The following is a 22,623-nucleotide window of genomic DNA, read 5'->3' as shown; positions in this document are numbered from 1 at the left end:
AGTCCCCATCTGGCCGAATCAGCTGAAAACTCTACATCTGCATTACCCCATGCGGCTGTGCCAGGCTTGTACATTAATAATTCTATGAGTGTTGTCATGTCTGGGCCTGAGGTTCAGGACAAAGATCGAGGACGGGAAAAATACCACAAATCTTCCTGGAGATGGTACCTCCCTCCTTCTCCCACTGCCTGGTGCCAGTCAGTATAAGAAGACCACCTAAGGAGGATAAGCAAGAAGTGAAAAAAAAAATTCTCTCATGGCTCCTGTGCAGCCGTTCACTGTGCAGCAGTGTTATATGCCATAGTCAATTCTATTGGGCTCTATTCTCAAAATGAGAGGACACTTCCAGAAGAAGTTTGATCTTGTGTAGATGTTTGCTACATTACCTTACCATACAGGGGTTTGGACACTCCGCTCAGGCCACACTCCCTAGTGGTAGGCCATTCTACTAAACGAGGATGTCGTGCACGGGAGAAGTACTTCGGGTCAGGACACTGTTTTGTTTTAATTTTTCTCGTGTGATAAAAATGGTCGGGCACGAGCATATTTTGCCGTGGGGGCACGAAGGAGGGTGGCGGGCTGAAGAAGATGCTGAATGAACAAGAGGGTTAATTGTGTTTTACTAAGAGTGTTGTGATATGTTATTAGTTTGTGTGTCATGTTTTATCCCTGTGACCGGTGTTATACTTTGGTTCTCCTGCAGGCTTTGCCTGAAAGGCCATTGATGGGAATGCGGGAGGTCTGTCCACTAGGTGAACCATTCAGCAGATTGGAATACAATTTACATTACACTTAGTGTTGAGCGATACCGTCCGATACTTGAAAGTATCGGTATCGGAAAGTATCGGCCGATACCGGCAAAGTATCGGATCTAATCCGATACCGATACCCGATACCAATACAAGTCAATGGGACTCAAGTATCGGACGGTATCCCTGATGGTTCCCAGGGTCTGAAGGAGAGGAAACTCTCCTTCAGGCCCTGGGATCCATATTAATGTGTAAAATAAAGAATTAAAATAAAAAATATTGATATACTCACCTCTCCGACGCAGCCTGCACCTTACCGAGGGAACCGGCAGCCTTTTTTGCTTAAAATGCGCGCGTTTACTGCCTTCCGTGACGTCACGGCTTCTGATTGGTCGCGTGCCGCCCATGTGACCGTGACGCGACCAATCACAAGCCGTGACGTAATTTTCAGGTCCTGAATGCCTAGAATTAGGCATTCAGGACCTGAAAATTACGTCACGGCTTGTGATTGGTCGCGTCGCGGTCACATGGGCGGCACGGGACCAATCACAAGCCGTGACGTAATTTTCAGGTCCTGAATGCCTAGAATTAGGCATTCAGGACCTGAAAATTACGTCACGGCTTGTGATTGCTCGCGTCGCGGTCACATGGGCGGCACGCGACCAATCAGAAGCCGTGACGTCACGGAAGGCAGTAAACGCGCGCATTTTAAGCAAAGAAGGCTGCCGGTTCCCTCGGTAAGGTGCAGGCTGCGTCGGAGAGGTGAGTATATCAATATTTTTTATTTTAATTCTTTATTTTACACATTTTATCGATCCCGATACCGATTCCCGATACAACAAAAGTATCGGATCTCGGTATCGGAATTCCGATACCGCAAATATCGGCCGATACCCGATATGATACTTGCGGTATCGGAATGCTCAACACTAATTACACTGCATAGGACACTAGATAGTTAACATTGGGATTAGCTCACCAGTTGGGAGGGGTAAGAGCAGTTTTATAGAAAATGTTTCCAGGGTACAGTCGGTGAAGTAAGTGCTGTCATATAGTCTAGTCAGAGTCTAAGACTCATCAAGTGCATGTCTGCGTGGAGTGGAAGCAAGGCTAAACATAGTAGAGTTAGCAGGTTCTAGCGCAGCTAAGCTATAGCAGAAGAGAACGGGTCCGGTCAGTATTAGTTTCCTAGAACAATGAGGACACAGCCTCGGTCACAACTGGATGCCAGGATAGTCTTGAACCTAATGTTCAGAAGAGGTATAGAGAGTCATGTCTCCCTGATGAGCAAGTTGTCAACCAGGTCACAGAGTGAGGGGAAGATGGTGGGTTTCAGAACAGGACAGGGACAAGGACTGATGGATCACAAAACCAAGGGAACTAAAAAGAGACTTTGTGTTAATATGTATGCTGCAGCCACGTGTAAATGAATTACACATTAAAGTCGAACCTTTTAACCCAGACCCAAGTTCTTCTGTTTTGTTTGTAGCAAACACCAGTCCCATGGACTGAGAGGTAACAAGGGCTCCAGAAGTAAAAGTGAATAAACGTACTCCACCACAGCACACACTTCACCCAGACATCCACTTAGAAGAGGGGTTGTGGGGCAATCAGAACTCAGTTCCAGCCCACAGCAAACGCAAACACGTGTGCCCCAACCCCACTTCAAGCCCAAGAGACAGTGTGATTACTGATATATCTCCGGAATGGCAGTTTGGGGGCAGGTGCAGTACAGCAGAGGTGACAGTGCTATGAAAGGAGATGAGCTGATAGAAGGGTTTTTAATGTGATACAACTAAACTCAGCTATTCTGCCCCTCATGCCACAGGGACCTAGGCTGAAGGGTGTTAGTCATCCATGCTGTACTCCTAGCATTTTCTAATCATGCAGGAGGTTAGACCAGGAGATCAGAGCTGTATCCTTATATCTCACACATTGGGTTTTCTTCTCTAAGCTATGTTGGGGCATGTTCTTCTTTATAGAGTGTGTTTGCTGTTTGCTTACGATTGGTCACTATCCAACAGGGATAATAAGAACATACCCCCAATGAAAACTGTTTGAGAAACACCCACTTTGACTTAGCAAAGTTAATTCATTAGTCACCAAATTCTTTGTTTGCTAATATCTCCACAATAGAGAGGTAGAATAAAAAAAAATAACAAACTGTTTTATTATACTCTGCAGCCACTATTGCATTGTATATCCAGTTTAACATGAAACATTTGGTGAAAGATCTTCCTTAAGTTATCTTCTGCTTAAGCAGGGAGCTTCAACAATTTTTCCATTTGAAGTAGTTTGCAGGTTGTTTTAAAACTTCCTAAGCTCAGGGATGAGTTAAAAATAATAAAATAACCAATTACTTGCCTATTCAATCCTGTGCTGCACTTGCGCTTCTGACCTGGTGATCCCTGCTGGCCAGATAGTGATGATGTCACATCGATTATTTACATGACTGATTAAATATCTGATCTAGACACCATTGATACATCTCACATTTCTTACAAATAAAATTAAAGTGTGATATAAAATATATATAAAAATCTTAAATTATGGACATTTTTAGGTTTGTGATGTCCAGCACAAGAGGTCATTTTTTAAAAATTTGATATCTTAATAGAAAGGACTCAAGAAAGTATACAGTATGTGATAACAGAAGTGAACAAAAAAATAATAATTCTGTTTATTCCTAATAGTGGGAACCTGTCCAGTATTTGGACAACAAAAATATTTGTGACCTAATTGAAGAGAAGCACAAAGGAATTATTGCTATAATGGTAATGTATAACATTGTTATCTCCAATCCTGCCACCCTTTCTCCAGCCCCTCCAACATTACATTATATATAAAAAAAAGCAGTCGTATGGTAATTCGGTTCTTCATACTGTAGCTGGAATCAGAGGATCTTGTTGTTAGGCTACATTCACGCATTGTATACTTTTACATCCATGCATGATGGACAGTTTTTCTCTCATGTCATCGGTATTGCCACCGTTTTGCATCCATTTTTTCTCATCCAGTTTAAAGAGATCCTGTCATCAGGATTTTATACTCCAAATTGAAGGCCTGTATGTAATGGTGCTTTAATGCTCAGTTTACAAAAATTCATAGTTGAAATTATATTCTAGTGAGCTGCTCGGAGCTATGTCGTCTCCTTACTTCCTTGTTGCTTGAAGGTCGGGCACTCCCTCTTGAATGAAACTTTTAGTTAGGAGCTCTCCTGCATTACAACACATTAAAGGTGTGTCAAAGTTTGTTCTGAAACTGCACTTTTATTACTATATTTGCATATAGAGATAACAGAGCAAATTCTGCTCTGGAAATTGCCAATGCTGGGGGCTGGGCTACTGTGATTCTACAGGACTGATAAGAGCAACATGGTTAGGAGCTGAGAGGGTAGGGGAGGAAAGTGGGAAGATAATATGTATCGAAATCATTGGTCTGGGGGGAGACCTGACTAGGAAGTTAGGAGTTAACTCCTCTCCTGGAATGTAACTACTGTGCATACTGCACCAAGAAACAGAGTTTTCTCCAGCTATGACAATAGCAGGTGAACATTAATGTACTGGTCACCATGAGATATCCATGACAAACAACTGATGCGTTTTTAAAATTTAAAAAGAAAAATATTAAAAGGGGATCATACTGGATTTTAAACTTCAAACTAGAGTCCCTTTTGGTATGAACACTAATCAAGATATGATTTTGCAATATAATTAATTGATTTTATTTTATTAACTGTTTGTTATGTGATTTTGTCCATCTGCATTATGGGTCAAATATATTCAGCTTGGTTTCCACCCAATAGGATTAAATCCCAGGTGTTTATCAACAATTCACTCACACACAAGTGTTTAGCTGAAGCAGGACGTATAAAAGACCCCTTTAGTTCAGTTTGTTACACACCATGATTAAGGCTTATAGATGAAAAAACACGTTGGTTGTTTGTCATGGATATCTCATGGTGACAGTACATTCACGTTTTAAAATTGCATTTATAAAAGTTTTTAATTTTCACCTGCTATTGTCATCGCTGGAGAAGACTTAATGTTTCTTGGTGCATTTGCGGTTCACATCCCAGACTAGGACAGCTCTGTGCGATGAACTTCTACTAGACAAGGTGCATCTGGACATGGTGAGCTGACTTTTCTTATCCCTTCTTCCCTTCTTATTTTACTGTGCATACTGGGTCAGACTCTGGTGTTCCAGGTCTTTGGAAACAAGCTGTACACTGTGCAAGATAAAAGCTCTTACAGCAGGAGAATGGCAAAAGTCATTTGCAAATTTGCTTAATTTCATATTGTCTAACTTCAGCAATTTAATACCATAGACATACCTGTAATAATTATAGGGGATAACTCAGGAGACGCTTTGCGTGTAACAAGACAACTACAGGACACAGTTTTATAAGTGGTAAAGTCTATATTATCACATGGTGATTCAAACAGGTGCAGAGAGAAACTCAAGTCCACAACACTTTGTATAAATATTAAACGCAGCTTAGCAGTCTATAGGGAACTTTACAGGAAATGCAATCACGCAGAAAGTCTATGAAGCACAGTTATTCTTGAGGATACTTGACACGAATAAGTCCTTGATAGTCCAAACACAGATAGCTATGCTTATAAGGCAGTTCAAATAATATCTTAGCACAACCAGGGAGGCCTGGGTAATAGTCTCAGGTTTTTGCAGAGCAGCAACAGCTTACATGTCCAGTAAATGCAGATGGAAGTAAACACGAGCAGCAGATGAAGGAGGATTACTGGAAACTGGTGTATGCAGCAGGAACTCAGAGCAGAGTAGCAGGATCACCACACAGGTTCACAGGAGCAGGTATATAGCCAGGGAGTCACCAGGGTCAGGAGCTGGATGCAAGGCAGAATACTCTAGCACAGACTGAAGGCTGGGGTGGAGTTTTATAGCAGGAAGACATAGTGCACATGAGACCAAAGATGCCATCTTGGAAAAGGGCAGTAATGCACAAAAGGTAATAAAAAATGTTCAGAGTCCTGACATTACTCCCTCCTTAGACGTGGCCTCAGGACGATCCTGGACCTGGTTTCTCAGGGAATTTCTGATGAAAACGAGAAATCTTCTGTTGGGTATTGATGTTTTCCACAGGTTCCCAAGAGTCTTCCTCAGGGGGATATCCCTGCCATCTTATCAGATATTGGAGCTGATTCCTGTGAATCCTGGAATCAATAATTTCCTCCACCACAAATTGTTCTTGCCCATCAATTACCACAGGCTGTGGAGGTGGCACAACACGTCCCTGGAAGGTATTAGGAGATACAGGCTTTAGTAAAGATACATGAAAAACTGGGTGTACCTTCATAGTCCTAGGCAGCTTCAGCCGGCAGGCCACAGAGCTCACAATACCGTTGATCTTGAAAGGGCCAATGAATTTCTGTCCAAGTTTTTGTGAAGGAACGTTTAACTTCAGATTCTTAGTTGCTAACCACACGGAATCTCCTACCTTGAACATGGGTGCAGGTTTACGGAATCTATCAGCCGATCTCTTATAACGTTCTTGAGCTGTGGTCAGGGATTCCTTCAGAACCTCCAGATTTTGCCTCATCGCAGTCAGCCTTTCCTCCACTGCCGGAACCGGAGAATTAATTGGAGATGTACAGTAGGTAAGATACACGGATGATAACCCAGATTGGCAAAGAAAGGTGTAAATTTAGTGGAGGCTGTTGTGATCCGCTTTTTGGGCTCCCCTAGTGGTGGCTGGTGGTACTGGAGACTTGTGTGTTCTTTTCTGCCTCAGCTCACCTGCTTCCATCAGTTTTGGGAGTTCCCTATTTAGCCTTGCTCTCCAGTCACTTCCTTGCCGGTCATCATTGTAACCTGAGTCTTTCAGTTGCATGTTCCTGCTACCAGTCTGCTGATCAGCTAAGTGGACTCTTGTCCTTTTTGTTTTGTATTTTTTGTCCAGTTTACAGTTTGTCATTTCCTGTTACTGGAAGCTCTTGTGGACTGAAATTGCCACTCCTGTGTCATGAGTTGACACAGGAGTCTTAAAGTAATTTCAGGATGGGTTTTTGAAAGGGTTTTTCAGCTGACCGTGAAGTCCTCTTTTGTATCCTTCCTCTATCTAGTAAGTGGACCTCGCTTTGCTAAATCTACCTTCATACTGTGTATGTCTTTTCCTCTGAACTCACCGTTAATATATGTGGGGGCTACTATCATCTTTGGGGAATTTCACTAGAGGTAAGCCAGGTCTGTTCCTTCCTCTTCCAGGCGTAGTTAGTTCTCCGGCTGGCGCATGGCATCTAGGCAGCCGTAGGAATGCTTCCTGGCTACTGTTAGTTGTGTGGTAGATTTAGGTCACGGTCAGCTTGAGTTTCCATCACCCGAGGGCTAGTCTGTTATTTTGTGTTTCTGATGTTCCCATGCCATTGGGGAATCATGACAGGAGGCGCTCTGAGAATTGTTATATGAAAATTCAGCTAACGGCAGCAACTCCAACCAATCATCCTGGAGATGGCTGACATAGCATCTTAGATATTGTTCCAGCGTCTGGTGGGTACGCTCAGTCTGACCATTTGTCTGGGGATGGTAAGCGGAAGAGAGACAGACATTAATATTGAGTGCAGAGCAAAACCCCTTCCAGAATCTTGAAGTGAACTGCACTCCACGGTCAGAGATGATCTCATCCGGAACCCCATGCAACCGAAAGACATTCTGTATAACCAAGTTCACTGTATCTTTAGCTGAGGGGAGGCTGGTGCACGGAACAAAATGAGCAGCTTTAGTCAGGCGATCAACTACCACCATGATTGTATTCATGCCCCCGATGTAGGCAGCTCCACAATAAAGTCCATTGATATAGACCCCCAAGGGCGGGACGGAACATGTAATGGTTGTAGAAGACCTGTAGGTGCCACATGAGGAGTCTTGTAACGAGCACATACCTCGCAAGAGAGAACATAGTCCTTGGTATCCTTCAGGCAAGTTGGCCACCTGAAGAATCGGCTCAGGAACTCTTGTGTCTACTGTACCCCCTGTGACCAGCCAACTTGGAGTCATGTACCAACTTGAGGATCTGCAAACGGATGACCTCAGGGACATAGATACGTCGATCTCTGAACCACATGCCACTCTTAAAGACAAGATTAATATCCACAGGTGGGTTGGCCAGAAATACATCACCGTCATAGGCCTCCCTGCACTCCTTCCACAAGTCCTGATCGTGGATAACTCAGATGAAATTGGCATCAGATAGAATGGTCTTGGACAGGGCTCCAGGTACGGAATCCGCAGCATGGATTCGGGATAAAGCATCAGCCTTCCCATTACGAGAACCTGGATGGTACGAGATAACAAAGTTAAATTGATTTAAAAATAAGTTCCAATGAGCCTGACGAGGAGAAAGACATCTAGCGGATCTAAGGAACTCTAAATTGCGATGGTCAGTTAGCATTATGATCTGTTGTGCAGGTCCTTGCAGATGATGCCTCCATTTTTTGAAAGCCGCAATAATAGCCAGCAGTTCCTTGTCTCCCACGTCGTAATTCTTCTCTGCTGAGGTTAGTCTACGGGAAAAGAAAGCACAAGGATGTAGCAGACCCTTCTCTCCAGTTCTTTGGGAGAGAATAGCCCCCAAAGCATTATCAGAAGCGTCCACCTCCACAATGAAAGAAAGTGTTGGATCTGGGTGTATCAACTGCGGTGCTGATGTGAAACAGATCTTAAGCCGATCAAAAGCTTTTTGAGCCTGTGATGACCACTTAAAGGGCTTTTCCTTCTTTGTCAAGGAAGTAATGGGATGACAATATCAGAAAAATTTCGAATGAAGCGTCTGTTGAAATTTGCAAAACCAATAAAACGTTGGACCTTCTTAACGTTCTTGGGTACCGGCCAGTCAAGGATAGCATGAATCTTACCAGATTCCATGTTCAGCCCCTGGGGAGAGATGATATAACCTAAGAACTGTATCTCAGAACGATGGAACTCGCATTTCTCCGGCTTAATATACAGATGGTTCTCTTTCAGACATCTTAAAACAGTTTTGACATGTTCTTCATGTTCCTGTAGAGAGTCAGAAAAGATTAGTATATCGTCCAAATAGATCACCACAAACTGGTCCAACAAATTTCTGAAAATCTCATTAGCAAGGTGTTGAAACGTTGCAGGGGCGTTACAAAGCCCGAAGGGCATCACAAGAGATTCAAAGAGTCCATACCGGCATCTGAATGCTGTCTTCCACTCATCCCCTGGATGAATACGCACCAAATTATAAGCCCCACGAAGATCCAGTTTAGAAAACACCTTAGCATGGCGGACGCTTTCCAGTAATTCGGGAATCAGAGGCAAAGGGTAACGGTTTCGTACGGTTACCTTATTGAGTTCCCGATAGTCAACACAGAGTCTCAGGGTCCCATCCTTCTTCTTTACAAAAAAGATAGGTGCCCCTGCTAGTGAGGAAGAAGGACGTATAAAGCCTTTGGCCAGATTTTCATCTATATACTCCTTTAAGGCTTGAAGCTCAGGTGCCGCCAAAGGGTATACGTTACCAAAAGGAATAGCTGCCCCAGGAAGCAACTCAATGGGACAGTCATAATGCCTGTGTGGAGGAAGCTGATCTGCATTCTTCTTGTCACAGATGTCAGAGAACTCTTTATATGCGGGAGGCAGTGGCGCAACTACAAAGTTATGGGCCCCGGTGCGAACTTCCAAATGGGCCCCCCCCCCACCTTCCCCCGCCCCGCCCCCCCCTACCCCCCCACCTTCCCCTAGATACGCCTCGGACTGTTGCAGGAATCTCCTGCACTGCAACATGGTGTTGGGTGCCAGCACAGCCCGCACAGTGGTATATCCAGCACAGCCCTCACAGTGGTATATCCAGCACAGCCCTCACAGTGGTATATCCAGCACAGCCCTCACAGTGGTATATCCAGCACAGCCCTCACAGTGGTATATCCAGCACAGCCCTCACAGTGGTATATCCAGCACAGCCCTCACAGTGGTATATCCAGCACAGCCCTCACAGTGGTATATACAGCACAGCCCGCACAGTGGTATATACAGCACAGCCCGCACAGGGATATATACAGCACAGCCCGCACAGGGATATATACAGCACAGCCCACACAGGGGTATATAGAGCACAGCCCGCACAGGGGTATATACAGCACAGCCCGCACAGGGATATATACAGCACAGCCGGCACAGGGGGTATATAGAGCACAGCCCTCACAGTGGTATATCCAGCACAGCCCGCACAGTGGTATATACAGCACAGCCCGCACAGTGGTATATACAGCACAGCCCGCACAGTGGTATATACAGCACAGCCCGCACAGTGTTATATACAGCAGAGCCCGCACAGTGGTATATACAGCAGAGCCCGCACAGTGGTATATACAGCACAGCCCGCACAGTGGTATATAGAGCACAGCCCGCACAGTGGTATATAGAGCACAGCCCGCACAGTGGTATATAGAGCACAGCCCGCACAGTGGTATATACAGCAGAGCCCGCACAGTGGTATATACAGCAGAGCCCGCACAGTGGTATATACAGCAGAGCCCGCACAGTGGTATATAGAGCACAGCCCGCACAGTGGTATATACAGCAGAGCCCGCACAGTGGTATATAGAGCACAGCCCGCACAGTGGTATATAGAGCACAGCCCGCACAGTGGTATATAGAGCACAGCCCGCACAGTGGTATATACAGCAGAGCCCGCACAGTGGTATATACAGCAGAGCCCGCACAGTGGTATATACAGCAGAGCCCGCACAGTGGTATATAGAGCACAGCCCGCACAGTGGTATATAGAGCACAGCCCGCACAGTGGTATATAGAGCACAGCCCGCACAGTGGTATATACAGCAGAGCCCGCACAGTGGTATATACAGCAGAGCCCGCACAGTGGTATATACAGCAGAGCCCGCACAGTGGTATATACAGCAGAGCCCGCACAGTGGTATATAGAGCACAGCGCGCACAGTGGTATATACAGTAGAGCCCGCACAGTGGTATATAGAGCACAGCCCGCACAGTGGTATATAGAGCACAGCCCGCACAGTGGTATATAGAGCACAGCCCGCACAGTGGTATATAGAGCACAGCCCGCACAGTGGTATATACAGCAGAGCCCGCACAGTGGTATATACAGCAGAGCCCGCACAGTGGTATATACAGCAGAGCCCGCACAGTGGTATATAGAGCACAGCCCGCACAGTGGTATATAGAGCACAGCCCGCACAGTGGTATATAGAGCACAGCCCGCACAGTGGTATATACAGCAGAGCCCGCACAGTGGTATATACAGCAGAGCCTGCACAGTGGTATATACAGCAGAGCCCGCACAGTGGTATATACAGCAGAGCCCGCACAGTGGTATATAGAGCACAGCCCGCACAGTGGTATATACAGCAGAGCCCGCACAGTGGTATATACAGCAGAGCCCGCACAGTGGTATATACAGCAGAGCCCGCACAGTGGTATATAGAGCACAGCCCGCACAGTGGTATATAGAGCACAGCCCGCACAGTGGTATATAGAGCACAGCCCGCACAGTGGTATATACAGCAGAGCCCGCACAGTGGTATATACAGCAGAGCCCGCACAGTGTTATATACAGCAGAGCCCGCACAGTGGTATATACAGCACAGCCCGCACAGGGGTATATACAGCACAGCCCGCACAGTGTTATATACAGCAGAGCCCGCACAGTGGTATATACAGCAGAGCCCGCACAGGGGTATATACAGCAGAGCCCGCACAGGGGTATATACAGCACAGCCCACATAACATCCCCCCCCGATAATGGCCCCACAGTCCAGTTAAAAAGAAAAAAAAAACTCTCCTCACCTTTCCTTTTGCCCGCGCTGCTCCTGGCGGCTGAAGTCTGCCCAGGACACTGCAGGTGCGCGATGATATGACGTCATCGCGCACCCGCAGTGTACTGTCAGAGGCAGAGCGGGGAATGATGGGAGAGGGAGCGTCAGGTGACGCTCTCTCTTTCATCATTGCATTGAACTATACCGGTGTCATAGACGCCGGTATAGTTAAATGCGGCAGCGGCGGCACTGGGGGGGGGGTTCCGGGCGAGGAACAGTGCAGCGGCCCACTACTGGCATCGGCTCTTCTGGCATTTGCCAGAAGTGCCCGATGGCCAGCCCAGCCCTGCTCAGACCTGCCGGCCCGGGGCCCCTGACCTGCGGGGCCCGGTCGCAATGGCGACCGCTGCGACCGCGGTAGTTACGCCCCTGGCGGGAGGTAAAGAAAATACCTGTACATGTGGTTCCGTGGCCGTGGACTCAGGGACAGCTTCTGTTAATGCTGAGTTGCTCCTTGTTGGAAAGATAATCTCCTTGGTCTCCCAGTTGATAATTGGGTTCTGAGAACGCAACCAAGGAATGCCTAAAATCACAGGAAAATGAGGAGAAGAAATTAGCAAGAAAGAAAGTTGCTCCTGATGATTAGGCTCCAACAAAATTTCAAGGGGTACGGTCTCCTGATCCACAGGCCCAGAGATTAAAGGTGACCATCCACTGTTTCCATGGTAATTGGAGAGGCTCTTTGTTGAATTTCAATACCATGTTCCTTGGCAAATGCGATATCCATGAAATTGCCACCTGCACCAGAGTCAATCATAGCTGCACTGGAAATCCACTGTCCTGAACACAGGATCTTAATAGGGAGAGAACAGTGAGAGTTATTTTCCTTAAGCTCCTTGGGGGGTGAAGTCATAGAAAGTGAATGGAATACAGCGTTTAAAGGGAGGCTACATTCAGAGATGTCAGATTCATCATCACAGTTGTCATACTCCCCTACTGCTGCTGGCACCTTGTTAGGCCGTCTAGGACACTTAGGACAATTGATCAGGAAGTGGTCAGACTGGCCGCAGTAGAAACATAGACTTTCACTAAGGCGATGCTCCCGGCGCTCATTGATCTCGCGCCACTGAACGGAATCAATTTGCATGGGCACCTCCTCCATCTCCCGAGATGTTTTACCTGCAGGCTCTTTAGAAGGAAGGGAAAAGTTAGAGATACGGTTAAAGGCAGCAAATTTCTCCTGCCTACGCTCAGTAAGGCGAATGTCTATGCGCACACAATGCTGTATAAATGTTTCTAGCTCTTGTGGTGACTCAGAGCAAACTAATTCATCTTTTACAATACTAGACAGACCCCTTTTAAAAATAGGCAATTGTGCATAACTGTCCCAATTGGTATCTACCGTTAATCTCCTGAATTCAGTAGCATACTCAATAACAGAACGTTTAGCCTGGCGTAAAGACAATAAAGCAGATTCAGCGGTTGCACGGCGATTAGGATCATCAAACATTAATGCCATAGCGGCCAAGAAATCATCCAAGTTATTTAACCGTGGGTCACGAGACTCAATCATCGGATTCGCCCAGGCGAGCACTCCTGCGGTCAGCAGCATTATTACACACAATACTTTGGATCTATCATTAGGAAAATGGTCAGCATGCACATCAAAATATAGCATACATTGATTCACAAAGCCACGAAATTTGTCGCGATCAACATTAAATCTGAATGGGGGCAACTTAGGTGGGCTAGCTGGTGGCGGTTGCCCAGAGTCACTTTTGCAGCTATTTGCATGCTTATGTCCTGAAAAGCCCGTCCATACTGGGACTCTATGCCAGCAAGTTTGTTTTCCTGGGCTGCCATGCGGGTGCTTAAGTCCTGCAAAGTTTGTCCAAACACTTGTTGATTGTGTTCAAAGCTTCCAAACTTCTTTTGCAGACCTTCCACATCTTTCTGCAGTGATCTAATTATGGAAAACACCTGCTCTAATGTGCTTTCTGCAGTCATTGTTCCAGCAGTCTCCTCTTTTCTGGCTAGAGTATCCTGTAATAAGGAACAAGACAACTACAGGACTCAGTTTTATAAGTGGTAAAGTCTATATTATCACATGGTGATTCAAACATGTGCAGAGAGAAACTCAAGTCCACAACACTTGGTGTAAATATTAAACGCAGCTTAGCAGTCTATAGGGAACTTCAGAGGAAAATGCAATCACGCAGAAAGTCTATGAAGCACAGTTATTCTTGAGGATACTTGACACGAATAAGTCCTTGTTAGTCCAAAGACAGATAGCTATGCTTATAAGGCAGTTCAAATAATATCTTAGCACAACCAGGGAGGCCTGGGTAATAGTCTCAGGTTTTTGCAGAGCAGCAACAGCTTACATGTCCAGCAAATGCAGATGGAAGTAAACACGAGCAGCAGATGAAGGAGGATTACTGGAAACTGGTGTATGCAGCAGGAACTCAGAGCAGAGTATCAGGATCACCACACAGGTTCTCAGGAGCAGGTATATAGCCAGGGAGTCACCAGGGTCAGGAGCTGGATGCAAGGCAGAATACTCTAGCACAGACTGAAGGCTGGGGTGGAGTTTTATAGCAGGAAGACACAGTGCACATGAGACCAAAGACGCCATCTTGGAAAAGGGCAGTAATGCACAAAAGGTAATAAAAAATGTTCAGAGTCCTGACAATACCCCTATAAGTTTGATTTTGGAGTGCTCATGGTCCCTACGACTGAAGGACTCTTGGGCAACTGATGGGAGTATTCATCAGGTGGCTCCTGCGCTCTACCTAAATAATAAAAAAATGGCATGGGTTCTCCTGTATTTTTGATAACTAGTCAGGCAAAACTGACAGCTGGGGGCTACAACCCTCAAAAACAAAACTCTTATTCTTTTTTTATTTAAAAAAAATAGCAAACACAGTCATACTCGCCTAATGCCCAATGCCCATTCCATTGATTCCTTCGTCTCCTGTAATAAAACAAAAATAAAAAACAACATCCCTCACCTGTCCGATGTTCTGTCCCATGCCGTAATCCATGTCTTGGGATAAATAGTTTTCACCCTGATTGGTGCCAAGATGCGCCCGTCCAGGCTGAGAACCACTGATGAATGAGCTGCTGCGAGCGCAGCCTCAGTGACTAGCGGTGACGTCATCGAGGTTACAGAAGGTCACTGAGGATGCGTTCCCAGCTGGGCCAATGAACTGCAGTGACCTCCCTCCGGTGCAGTCTCACGGTGCAGAGGCGAGTTCACCGGGAGAATTTCACTGTGGCGAACTCTCCTCTGCACTGAGACTTTTTCTCACTGTGCTAGTGGTGATCTCACTGGAGGGAGGTCACCACAGTTCATTGGCCCGGCTGGAAATGTATCCTCAGTGACCTGCGGTCACCGCTGCTCACTGATGCAAGCACATATGAACATTCCTAAAACCGCACTAAGCACTTTGTGGGTTTGCACTGCACTTTATCTATTCTTTTGTTGATCCATTTACCATTTTTTAGAGACCTGAATGGGATTACATGCCATTTAGATATCTCTTGCCTATTGTTAAATTCTTGCTTTTTTATAAAAGCTCATTGATATAAGATTTACTTAATATAATATAATATAATTTTGTCTATTGTCAAATTTTCTACCTACATAGATCAATCGATTGCATAATTAGATTTATGTAGTGTTCTATTAAATTGTGTGGTAGTCCAGGTATTTCTTGTTATTTTAACATTTTGTTTTCATATATTGTCTAAATAAAATTTATAATTTTATGAATCTGTCAGCATATGTCTCTTCTTGGACCTGAGACTAAATGTTCTCAGGTGGTGATTATATATACACTGCTCTAGTTGGTATCAGGGGCAGACATATCATTGGTGCAACTATGCGGCCACACAGGGGCCCAAGAGCTAAGGGGGCCCATTTATACCTTCAAAGCAGGTGCAATTTTGTACTTTTAAGGGCCCATATATTGTTCTTGCGCAGGGGCCCTTTTCTTTCTGTGTCCGCCAGTGGATGGTATTTTATACCACTGCTCTAGAATGTACAATATACCACTGCTGTAGATAATAATATATACCACTGCTCTAAAAGGTAATATACACCACTGTTCCAGATGGTAATATATACCATTGCTTTCAAAGATAATGCGTACCACTTCTGTAGATAGCTATATATGCCACTGCTCTATATGGGGTATGATAAGTATGTCCTTGAAGATACTAGTGCTGTATATCTTAGCTGTCAGCTCTCTTTAGCACAGCTTTTCCTAAGCTAATAATTATAAAGCTATCATATATCTGGCGCAGTAAAATAGTTTAAATGTCACTGTCAGATATTACACTTTAGGCCGGAGTCACACTACCGCATAATACGGACGAGTGCTATGCGATAAAAAATTGCATAGTACTCGGACCAGTATTCCTCTATGGGGCAGCTCACATCACCGTTTTTTTCCTCGGCCGAGTCTCGGCACACTCGCACCCATATAAGCCTATGGGTGCGAGTGAGACAACGCACATCACTCGGATATAATCCGAGTGATGTGCGTTATACGCTGACCCCGGCAATGGAGGAGATGGAGAAATTAGTTTCTCCGCCTCCTCCACAGCTGTGTTCCAATCCGCTCTGTGCTAGAGGCATGACAGACGGATGACACTCGGCTCCTGCTCGCAGCAGAGCAGGAGCCGAGGGTCATTAGCATATCGCATCCGATGCTCTCGCATCGGATGCAATACGCTAGTGTGACTCCAGCCTTAGTTATAGTGTTCATACACTTTTTGTGTTAGATACATAAGTAAATTTATCCTTGCTGAGTATACTGCCTCTACTTGTAGGATGAAGAATGTTTGCGTCCGGGGGAAGCCACAGATCTCAGTTTTCTAGCAAAATTGGAGGAGAAGGTTGGAGAACACCCTCACTTCCTAACGTAAGCACAAGATCCTTGGCATTATGAATTATATTATTATTATTATTATTATTATTCTTGTGTAGGGTCTACAAAGTAGTAATAATTATTAACAGTAATGACACACTGTATACGACTTAGATTAATAAAGAGAAGAATTTTTAGCCTACACTTCTGTATTTCCAGCTAGTGCTGACCTATATCTTGCACACACATAAGCACTCATCTAACCTCCCCTGGTGTGCTAGCCAACTGCTAATTTATCCCAAATCAGCTCCCACAATCCCTCTCACCTGATCCTCTACTTAGTCCTATAAATTTAGTAGCATTCAAAGGGGTGCACGCGTGTGGGGTTTTGCACGCGTCTCCCTGCCTCAAAAGTATCACGCGTAAAGTATCGAGACACTGCATTTATTTCAATGGCAGTTAGTCACGGCAGGAGTCAGGACAACACTCTATGTATCTGTCTCATTTAGGTATGTCTGCCCAGTAAGCACTTCCTATTACTTGGATCTAGGTTTTCTTTTAACCCATCTTACTCCTTCACCATGTTTACATATGCCCTTACAGTGTTTGATCCTTTAATAATCCTCACTCTCCTTCACTATCCCCAAACCTCAGCACCCTCTAACCAAATAATCATCTCCCTTTCCCTCTTTCCTCCCCATCTGACCTCCTCTGCTGACCTGCTCCTCAACCTCAAATCTGTCCTAATAAAACAAGCCAGTCACTCTCCTTCTCCCACCTGCTCTCCCTTTCTCTGCTTCTCCTCACTGCTGGCGACATATCTCCCAACCCTGGACCGGCACAGCTCATACCTCCCATTACTACCCCCTCCTACCACTCTCTATCTAATATGAAGTACCACAATCCTTCCAACATAAAACCCATGCCCGTGACTCCCACCCCCCTGCTCCCTCTCTCTGGAGCACTCTGGAATGCCTGCTCAATCTGCAATAAGCTTCATGTGATTCATGACCTTTTTCTCTCTCACAAGCTTGCCTTCCTCGGCCTCACAGAAACATGGCTAACACCCTCTGAGGCTGCCTCCCCTGCTGCGCTGTTACGGCAGCCTCCATTTCACCCACACCCCTCGCACTGGCAACAGACATGGTGGAGGAGTGGGTCTTCTCCTTTCTTCTAACTGCACCTTTAATCCCACCTCTACCCTCTCTTATCCTCCCCTCTTTTAAAGTCCACTCTGTCCACATCTACTCTCCCTCCAACCTCCAAAGTGGCCGTCATATACCGACCTCCGGGCCCGGCCACTGCCTTTATTGACCAATTCTCTACCTGGCTTCTTCACTTTCTTTCCACTGACATTCCCACTATCATCACGGGTGACTTCAACATCCTCATTGATACCTTTCAGTCAACAGCCTCCAAACACCTGTCCCTTACTTCATCTTTTGAACTTGCTTAGTGGTCCTCTTCAGCCACCCACACAGACGGACATACAATAGACCTGGTCTTCACCCGTCTCTGCTCTCTATCTAACTTCACCACTTCCCCTCTCCCTTTATCTGACCACCATCTACTCACTTTCTCATCCCTGTCCTCCTCACCTGTCACCAATGCCCAGCAACATGCGCACCCCTGCAGAAACCTTGCACACCTAGACACCCACACACTCTCTGACTCTGTTCTACCACCGGCATCCATATCCTCACTCAATGACACAGACAGTGCTACTGCTTTCTACAATGCCACTCTCGCTTCAGCTATTGATGCGGTTGCCCCTCTCGATCATGGCAGAGTGCGACGTATCAACAGACAGCCCTGGCACAAAAACACCACTAAAAAGCTCCGGCAATACTAATACTAATACTGACCTACAAAGAATCCATAACCTGTCTCCTCCATATATCTCTGAACTAATCTCTAGATATCTTCCCTCACGTAATCTCCAGTCCTCCCAAGACCTCCTTCTCTCCTCCACACTTATTCGCTCCTCACCCAACCGCCTCCAAGACTTCTCTTGAATATCCCCCATCCTCTGGAATTCTTTGCCCCAACACATCCGACTATCAACCACATTCGGTTCCTTCAGACCGAACCTGAAAATCCACCTCTTCAGGAAAGCTTACCACCTGCACTGACCCCGCTGCCTCCTCACCACTACCGGAGCTACCTCCTCACCAACACCAGAGGTTCTATATAAATAAATAATAATAATAAAATATAAAAAAATGTACAGTATTATCTCCCACCTCAAGTCTGCAGTGGCCCTGTGCAAAGTGCCTTCTGAATCATGTATCCAGGTTGTATCTGTCATTGATGGACACATTTCTTGAAGGCAGAAAATACCTTTTATTGCTGATTAGTTTTATTTTACTTGTACCTGTTCTCTCCATAGTATTACTTATATATGATGTCTACTTCACAGACGCAAACTAGCAGGTCCTGGAACCAGAAAGTCAATAGACTGGGTGGACTTCCAGCTTATCCACTATGCAGGGGAAGTTACATACTGTGCTGTAGGTAAGGACTGGGAATTAGAACTTTAATCATCTAATTAAAGGGTAGAGAAGAATAAAGTTTTTAAATATTAATATTTGTGCTTTCTTTGTTGGTAGAAGATTTAGTCTGGAACTATCAAGAAAAATAAAAAATTATATATTTTACACCTGTTTGATATGTTGTAAAACCACTGCTGAATAGTTCAATGCCAGCTGCTATTCTGGAAACATATATATAGCACTGTGCAAATATTTATGGCAGGTGTGAAAAAAATACTACAGAGTAAGAATGCTTTAAAAAAAGGATGTCATTTTTTTTATCACTAACAAAATGCAAAGTGGGTGAACACAAGAAAATCTAAATTAAATAAATATTTGTTGTGACATGCAAACAGTTTATGAAGGAACTCAGCAGGGAAATTGTTCCAAACACTTTAGAGAACTAACTACAGGTCAGGTGGATGTAGGCTTTCGCAAATCCTCCTGACTTTATGTAATCCAGACAGACTTGATGATGTTCACATCAGAACTCTGTGGAGGCTATGTAATCACTTCAGTACTTTTTGTTCTATGTATTAAAGATAGTTCTTTATGACATCTGTTGTATGTTTGGGGTCATTGTCCTGCTGCACAATGAATTTGCAGCCTTGTGGTATTGCTTGATGGATGAGCATCTGCCTATATTGAAAATATTATTATTCCTAACTAAACAGCCAACTCCATTTGCTGAAATGCAGCCCCCAAAATGCAAGGAACCTCCACCATGCTTCACAGTTGTCTGCAGACACTCATAATTGTACCTTACTCCAGCCCTTCAGTGAACAAGATACCTTCTTCTACAGCCAAATATTTCACATTTTGACTCATCAACCTACAGCACTTCCTGCCATTTTTCTTCAGCCTATTTCCTAAGTTTTCTTGCACAGTTGAGTTGCTTGACCTTGTTTCTATGGTTTGGTTACAGGCCGCAATTTTTCCTTGAAGACCACTTTTGTGCTAGACTTCTCTGAACAGTAGATAGCTGTAGCTGGGTTCCATTGGTTATTGCCAATTCTGAGCTGGACATTTTCCTGATCTTGAAGAGAAGTAAGCATGATTTATCTTTCATCTGTTGCAGGACTCAACATTGCACATTTATTGATGTCCTCAATGCTGAGTTGTGCAAGCATATCTATCATGCAATATCATTAGTGAGGCATATGATTGGCTCCAGATTTATTCTGCAGCAGACAATCTATTCTGATCCCATACATACAGCCAATGTCATTATCTTCAGAGTAAAGAAGAAGAAGGAGTCCTGGAAGTGATGAAATGGCCCCCATGGTGTCCTGATCTCGACATCTTCAAGTCTGTCTGGGATTACATGAAAGATAAAAGGATTTGCTTAAGCGTACATCCACAGAAGTTCTGAAGTTAGTTCTCTAAGATGTTTGGAACAACCTCACTGCGTTCATGTGAATCTAGAATTAATGCTTTCATGCTGTTTTGAAGGCTAACATCCGAAATCCTGTGCCAAATGGGGTCCGGACGTGTGCGCCGACGAGGCCATAGACTGTAATGGTGATGAAAGAGCAAATGTGCGCTCTGACATGCACTATTTTCAGGAGTGTACGCCTACAGGAGGCGACACTCAGACATAATAGACTGCATCTGGGTGTCCGCCTCCAGTAGGCGTACACTCCCGAAAATGATGCACGTCACAGCGCATGTTCGCTCTGCCGTCACCTTTACAGTCTATGGCCCCGTCGGCGCATATGTCCAGACCCTGTTTTGTGGGGAATTTCGGACGCATGCCTCAACGGGGACACAGAATGCAACATGAAAAAGCATCCAAAGGGTGGTCACACCAAATACTGATTGATTTAGATTTCTCTTTTGACCCTTCGCTTTGCATTTCATATTAACACTATAATATTTTTGAAACCACACTTACTTTGCAGCATTTTTTCATACCTGCCTAAACCTTTTGCACAGCAGTCTAAATGTAAACTATATAGTAGTTTTAAAATTGTATGACATTTTGACAACATACTGTATGTAAAGTACTTGTATACCTATATGTTTTATGCTACATGATGTTCTATGGATAGTAATCTTAACCCCCAAGCCTTCACAATGACCCCAGGACTTCTCTAGTTCTAAAGTTCAGAAGCCATCAAAACCTAATTTAAGAGCTACTGCAAATACTCTACAGAGATGTAGATACAGAATATACTGCTGCGTCGTATTGATGTTTTCCTGAGTAAAAGGATGGGGCTTTCGAGGCTCAGAGAGGCACTAAGCAACTTATGCATTGGAGGCAAGAACCCCCTTCATCCCTTCTCTTTCTGGGGAGGAATGATTCGCCATATGCCTGTAAGGATTACGTGAGACTTTTCTATACATTAGATTGCAGAAAATGCTAAGATTACATTTTTGTATACGACACTGTTTTCCATTTTAATATCTAAATATTCTCTGTATGATTGGTAATTACTTCAGTAGATTGCCACTTTGTGTATGAATTTCAAAACGAAGATATTTTATGTTCCTAATTTTATTTTACTTGTTTAGGATTTTTGGAGAAAAATAATGACTTGCTTTACAGGAATCTAAAAGAGGTAAGCATTGATATGCTGAGGTTTTGTGCTTTATAAAGCAGATTTGAAGCATGAACATAACTATTCTAAAACTTACAGTACCAAAATTGTGCACTTATATGATAAATCCACACTGTAATAATTCATGTAGAATATTAGACATAAAACATAAGCAGGTAGAGAAGTCTTAAATGAGTTGTCTAGGTTTAGAAAAACATGGATGTTTCCTTGTCAAAACAGCACCATACCTATCTACAGATTATGTTGTATGGTAGTTCAGCCCTATAACATCAGTAAGGTGAGTAGCAGGAGCAAACACAACCCACAGACAGGTATGGTGCTGTTTTTGGTAAAAGCAGCCATGATTTTCTAAACTTGAACAACAACTTTTAGGAAGTTGGTTGGCAAAGCCAAAGTCCCAGAATAAAATCCTATATAGAAAAGAAATACCAAAAAAGTCCAACCAAATTTGTATTAATGAATATCAACCATCAAATATAATCCAAAAAAAATTCATGAAAAAAAGTTTTTTTTATAAAATTATATTACGTTATTAATAATTATGAAACATTATGACACAAAATATCACATTACAAGTAAAGAATCTTTTATTATAATTAATTAAAATCAATAGTAAGAAAGACAAATGAATAAAAAAATGTATAATTTAAAAAAAAAACAAACAAAACAAATGCATTAATTAATCCTGTGTACCAGAATAAACCTGAAACATCCTGGAAATCAGACAATAAGAAAGGAGGCCAGTAATTTCTAAGTATGAATAAGTCACCGAATGCATTTATAAGGATTTGGTATAGTCGTCCCATGTAATCATTAGACAGCAAAATTGTTCCATTGTTCGTTGTAGAGCTAATGCAAATACTTCCCTAATATATCTTAGTCTCTGAATCATACTTATAATTTATTTTCTTTGTAGAGAATCAGTTTACTTTTCATTTTCAATATGTTATTGGACAATATGTTATTGCTCGGTATGTTTTATGCATGTTTACTACTCTAACTCATACTTTTCAGGTGCTTATAAAATCTAAAAACTACATTATAAGAGACTGTTTCCACACTTCGGAACTGGACAACAGGAAAAGGCCTGAGACCGTAAGATTTTTTTGTATCATATG

The 22,623-nt window shown here is 44.0% G+C and overlaps 1 protein-coding gene across 1 annotated transcript in view; it reads left to right on the top strand.

The window, feature by feature from the left end:
- The window catches only part of MYO1H (myosin IH), a 190,911-nt gene that overhangs the window by 88,131 nt on the left and 80,157 nt on the right, over nucleotides 1-22,623 (top strand). Inside the window, exons 13-17 of the mRNA XM_077295901.1 lie at nucleotides 3,443-3,523; nucleotides 16,376-16,467; nucleotides 18,833-18,927; nucleotides 21,459-21,505; nucleotides 22,520-22,600. Coding sequence (XP_077152016.1) covers nucleotides 3,443-3,523; nucleotides 16,376-16,467; nucleotides 18,833-18,927; nucleotides 21,459-21,505; nucleotides 22,520-22,600 — 396 coding nt within the window. The remainder of the gene's footprint in view (nucleotides 1-3,442; nucleotides 3,524-16,375; nucleotides 16,468-18,832; nucleotides 18,928-21,458; nucleotides 21,506-22,519; nucleotides 22,601-22,623) is intronic.

This window comes from Ranitomeya variabilis, chromosome 1 (genome assembly GCF_051348905.1).
Source record: "Ranitomeya variabilis isolate aRanVar5 chromosome 1, aRanVar5.hap1, whole genome shotgun sequence".
Taxonomy (NCBI): Eukaryota; Metazoa; Chordata; class Amphibia; order Anura; family Dendrobatidae; genus Ranitomeya; species Ranitomeya variabilis.
The sequence above is the reverse complement of the archived record's forward strand: the minus strand, read 5'-3'. Positions and strand labels throughout refer to the sequence as shown.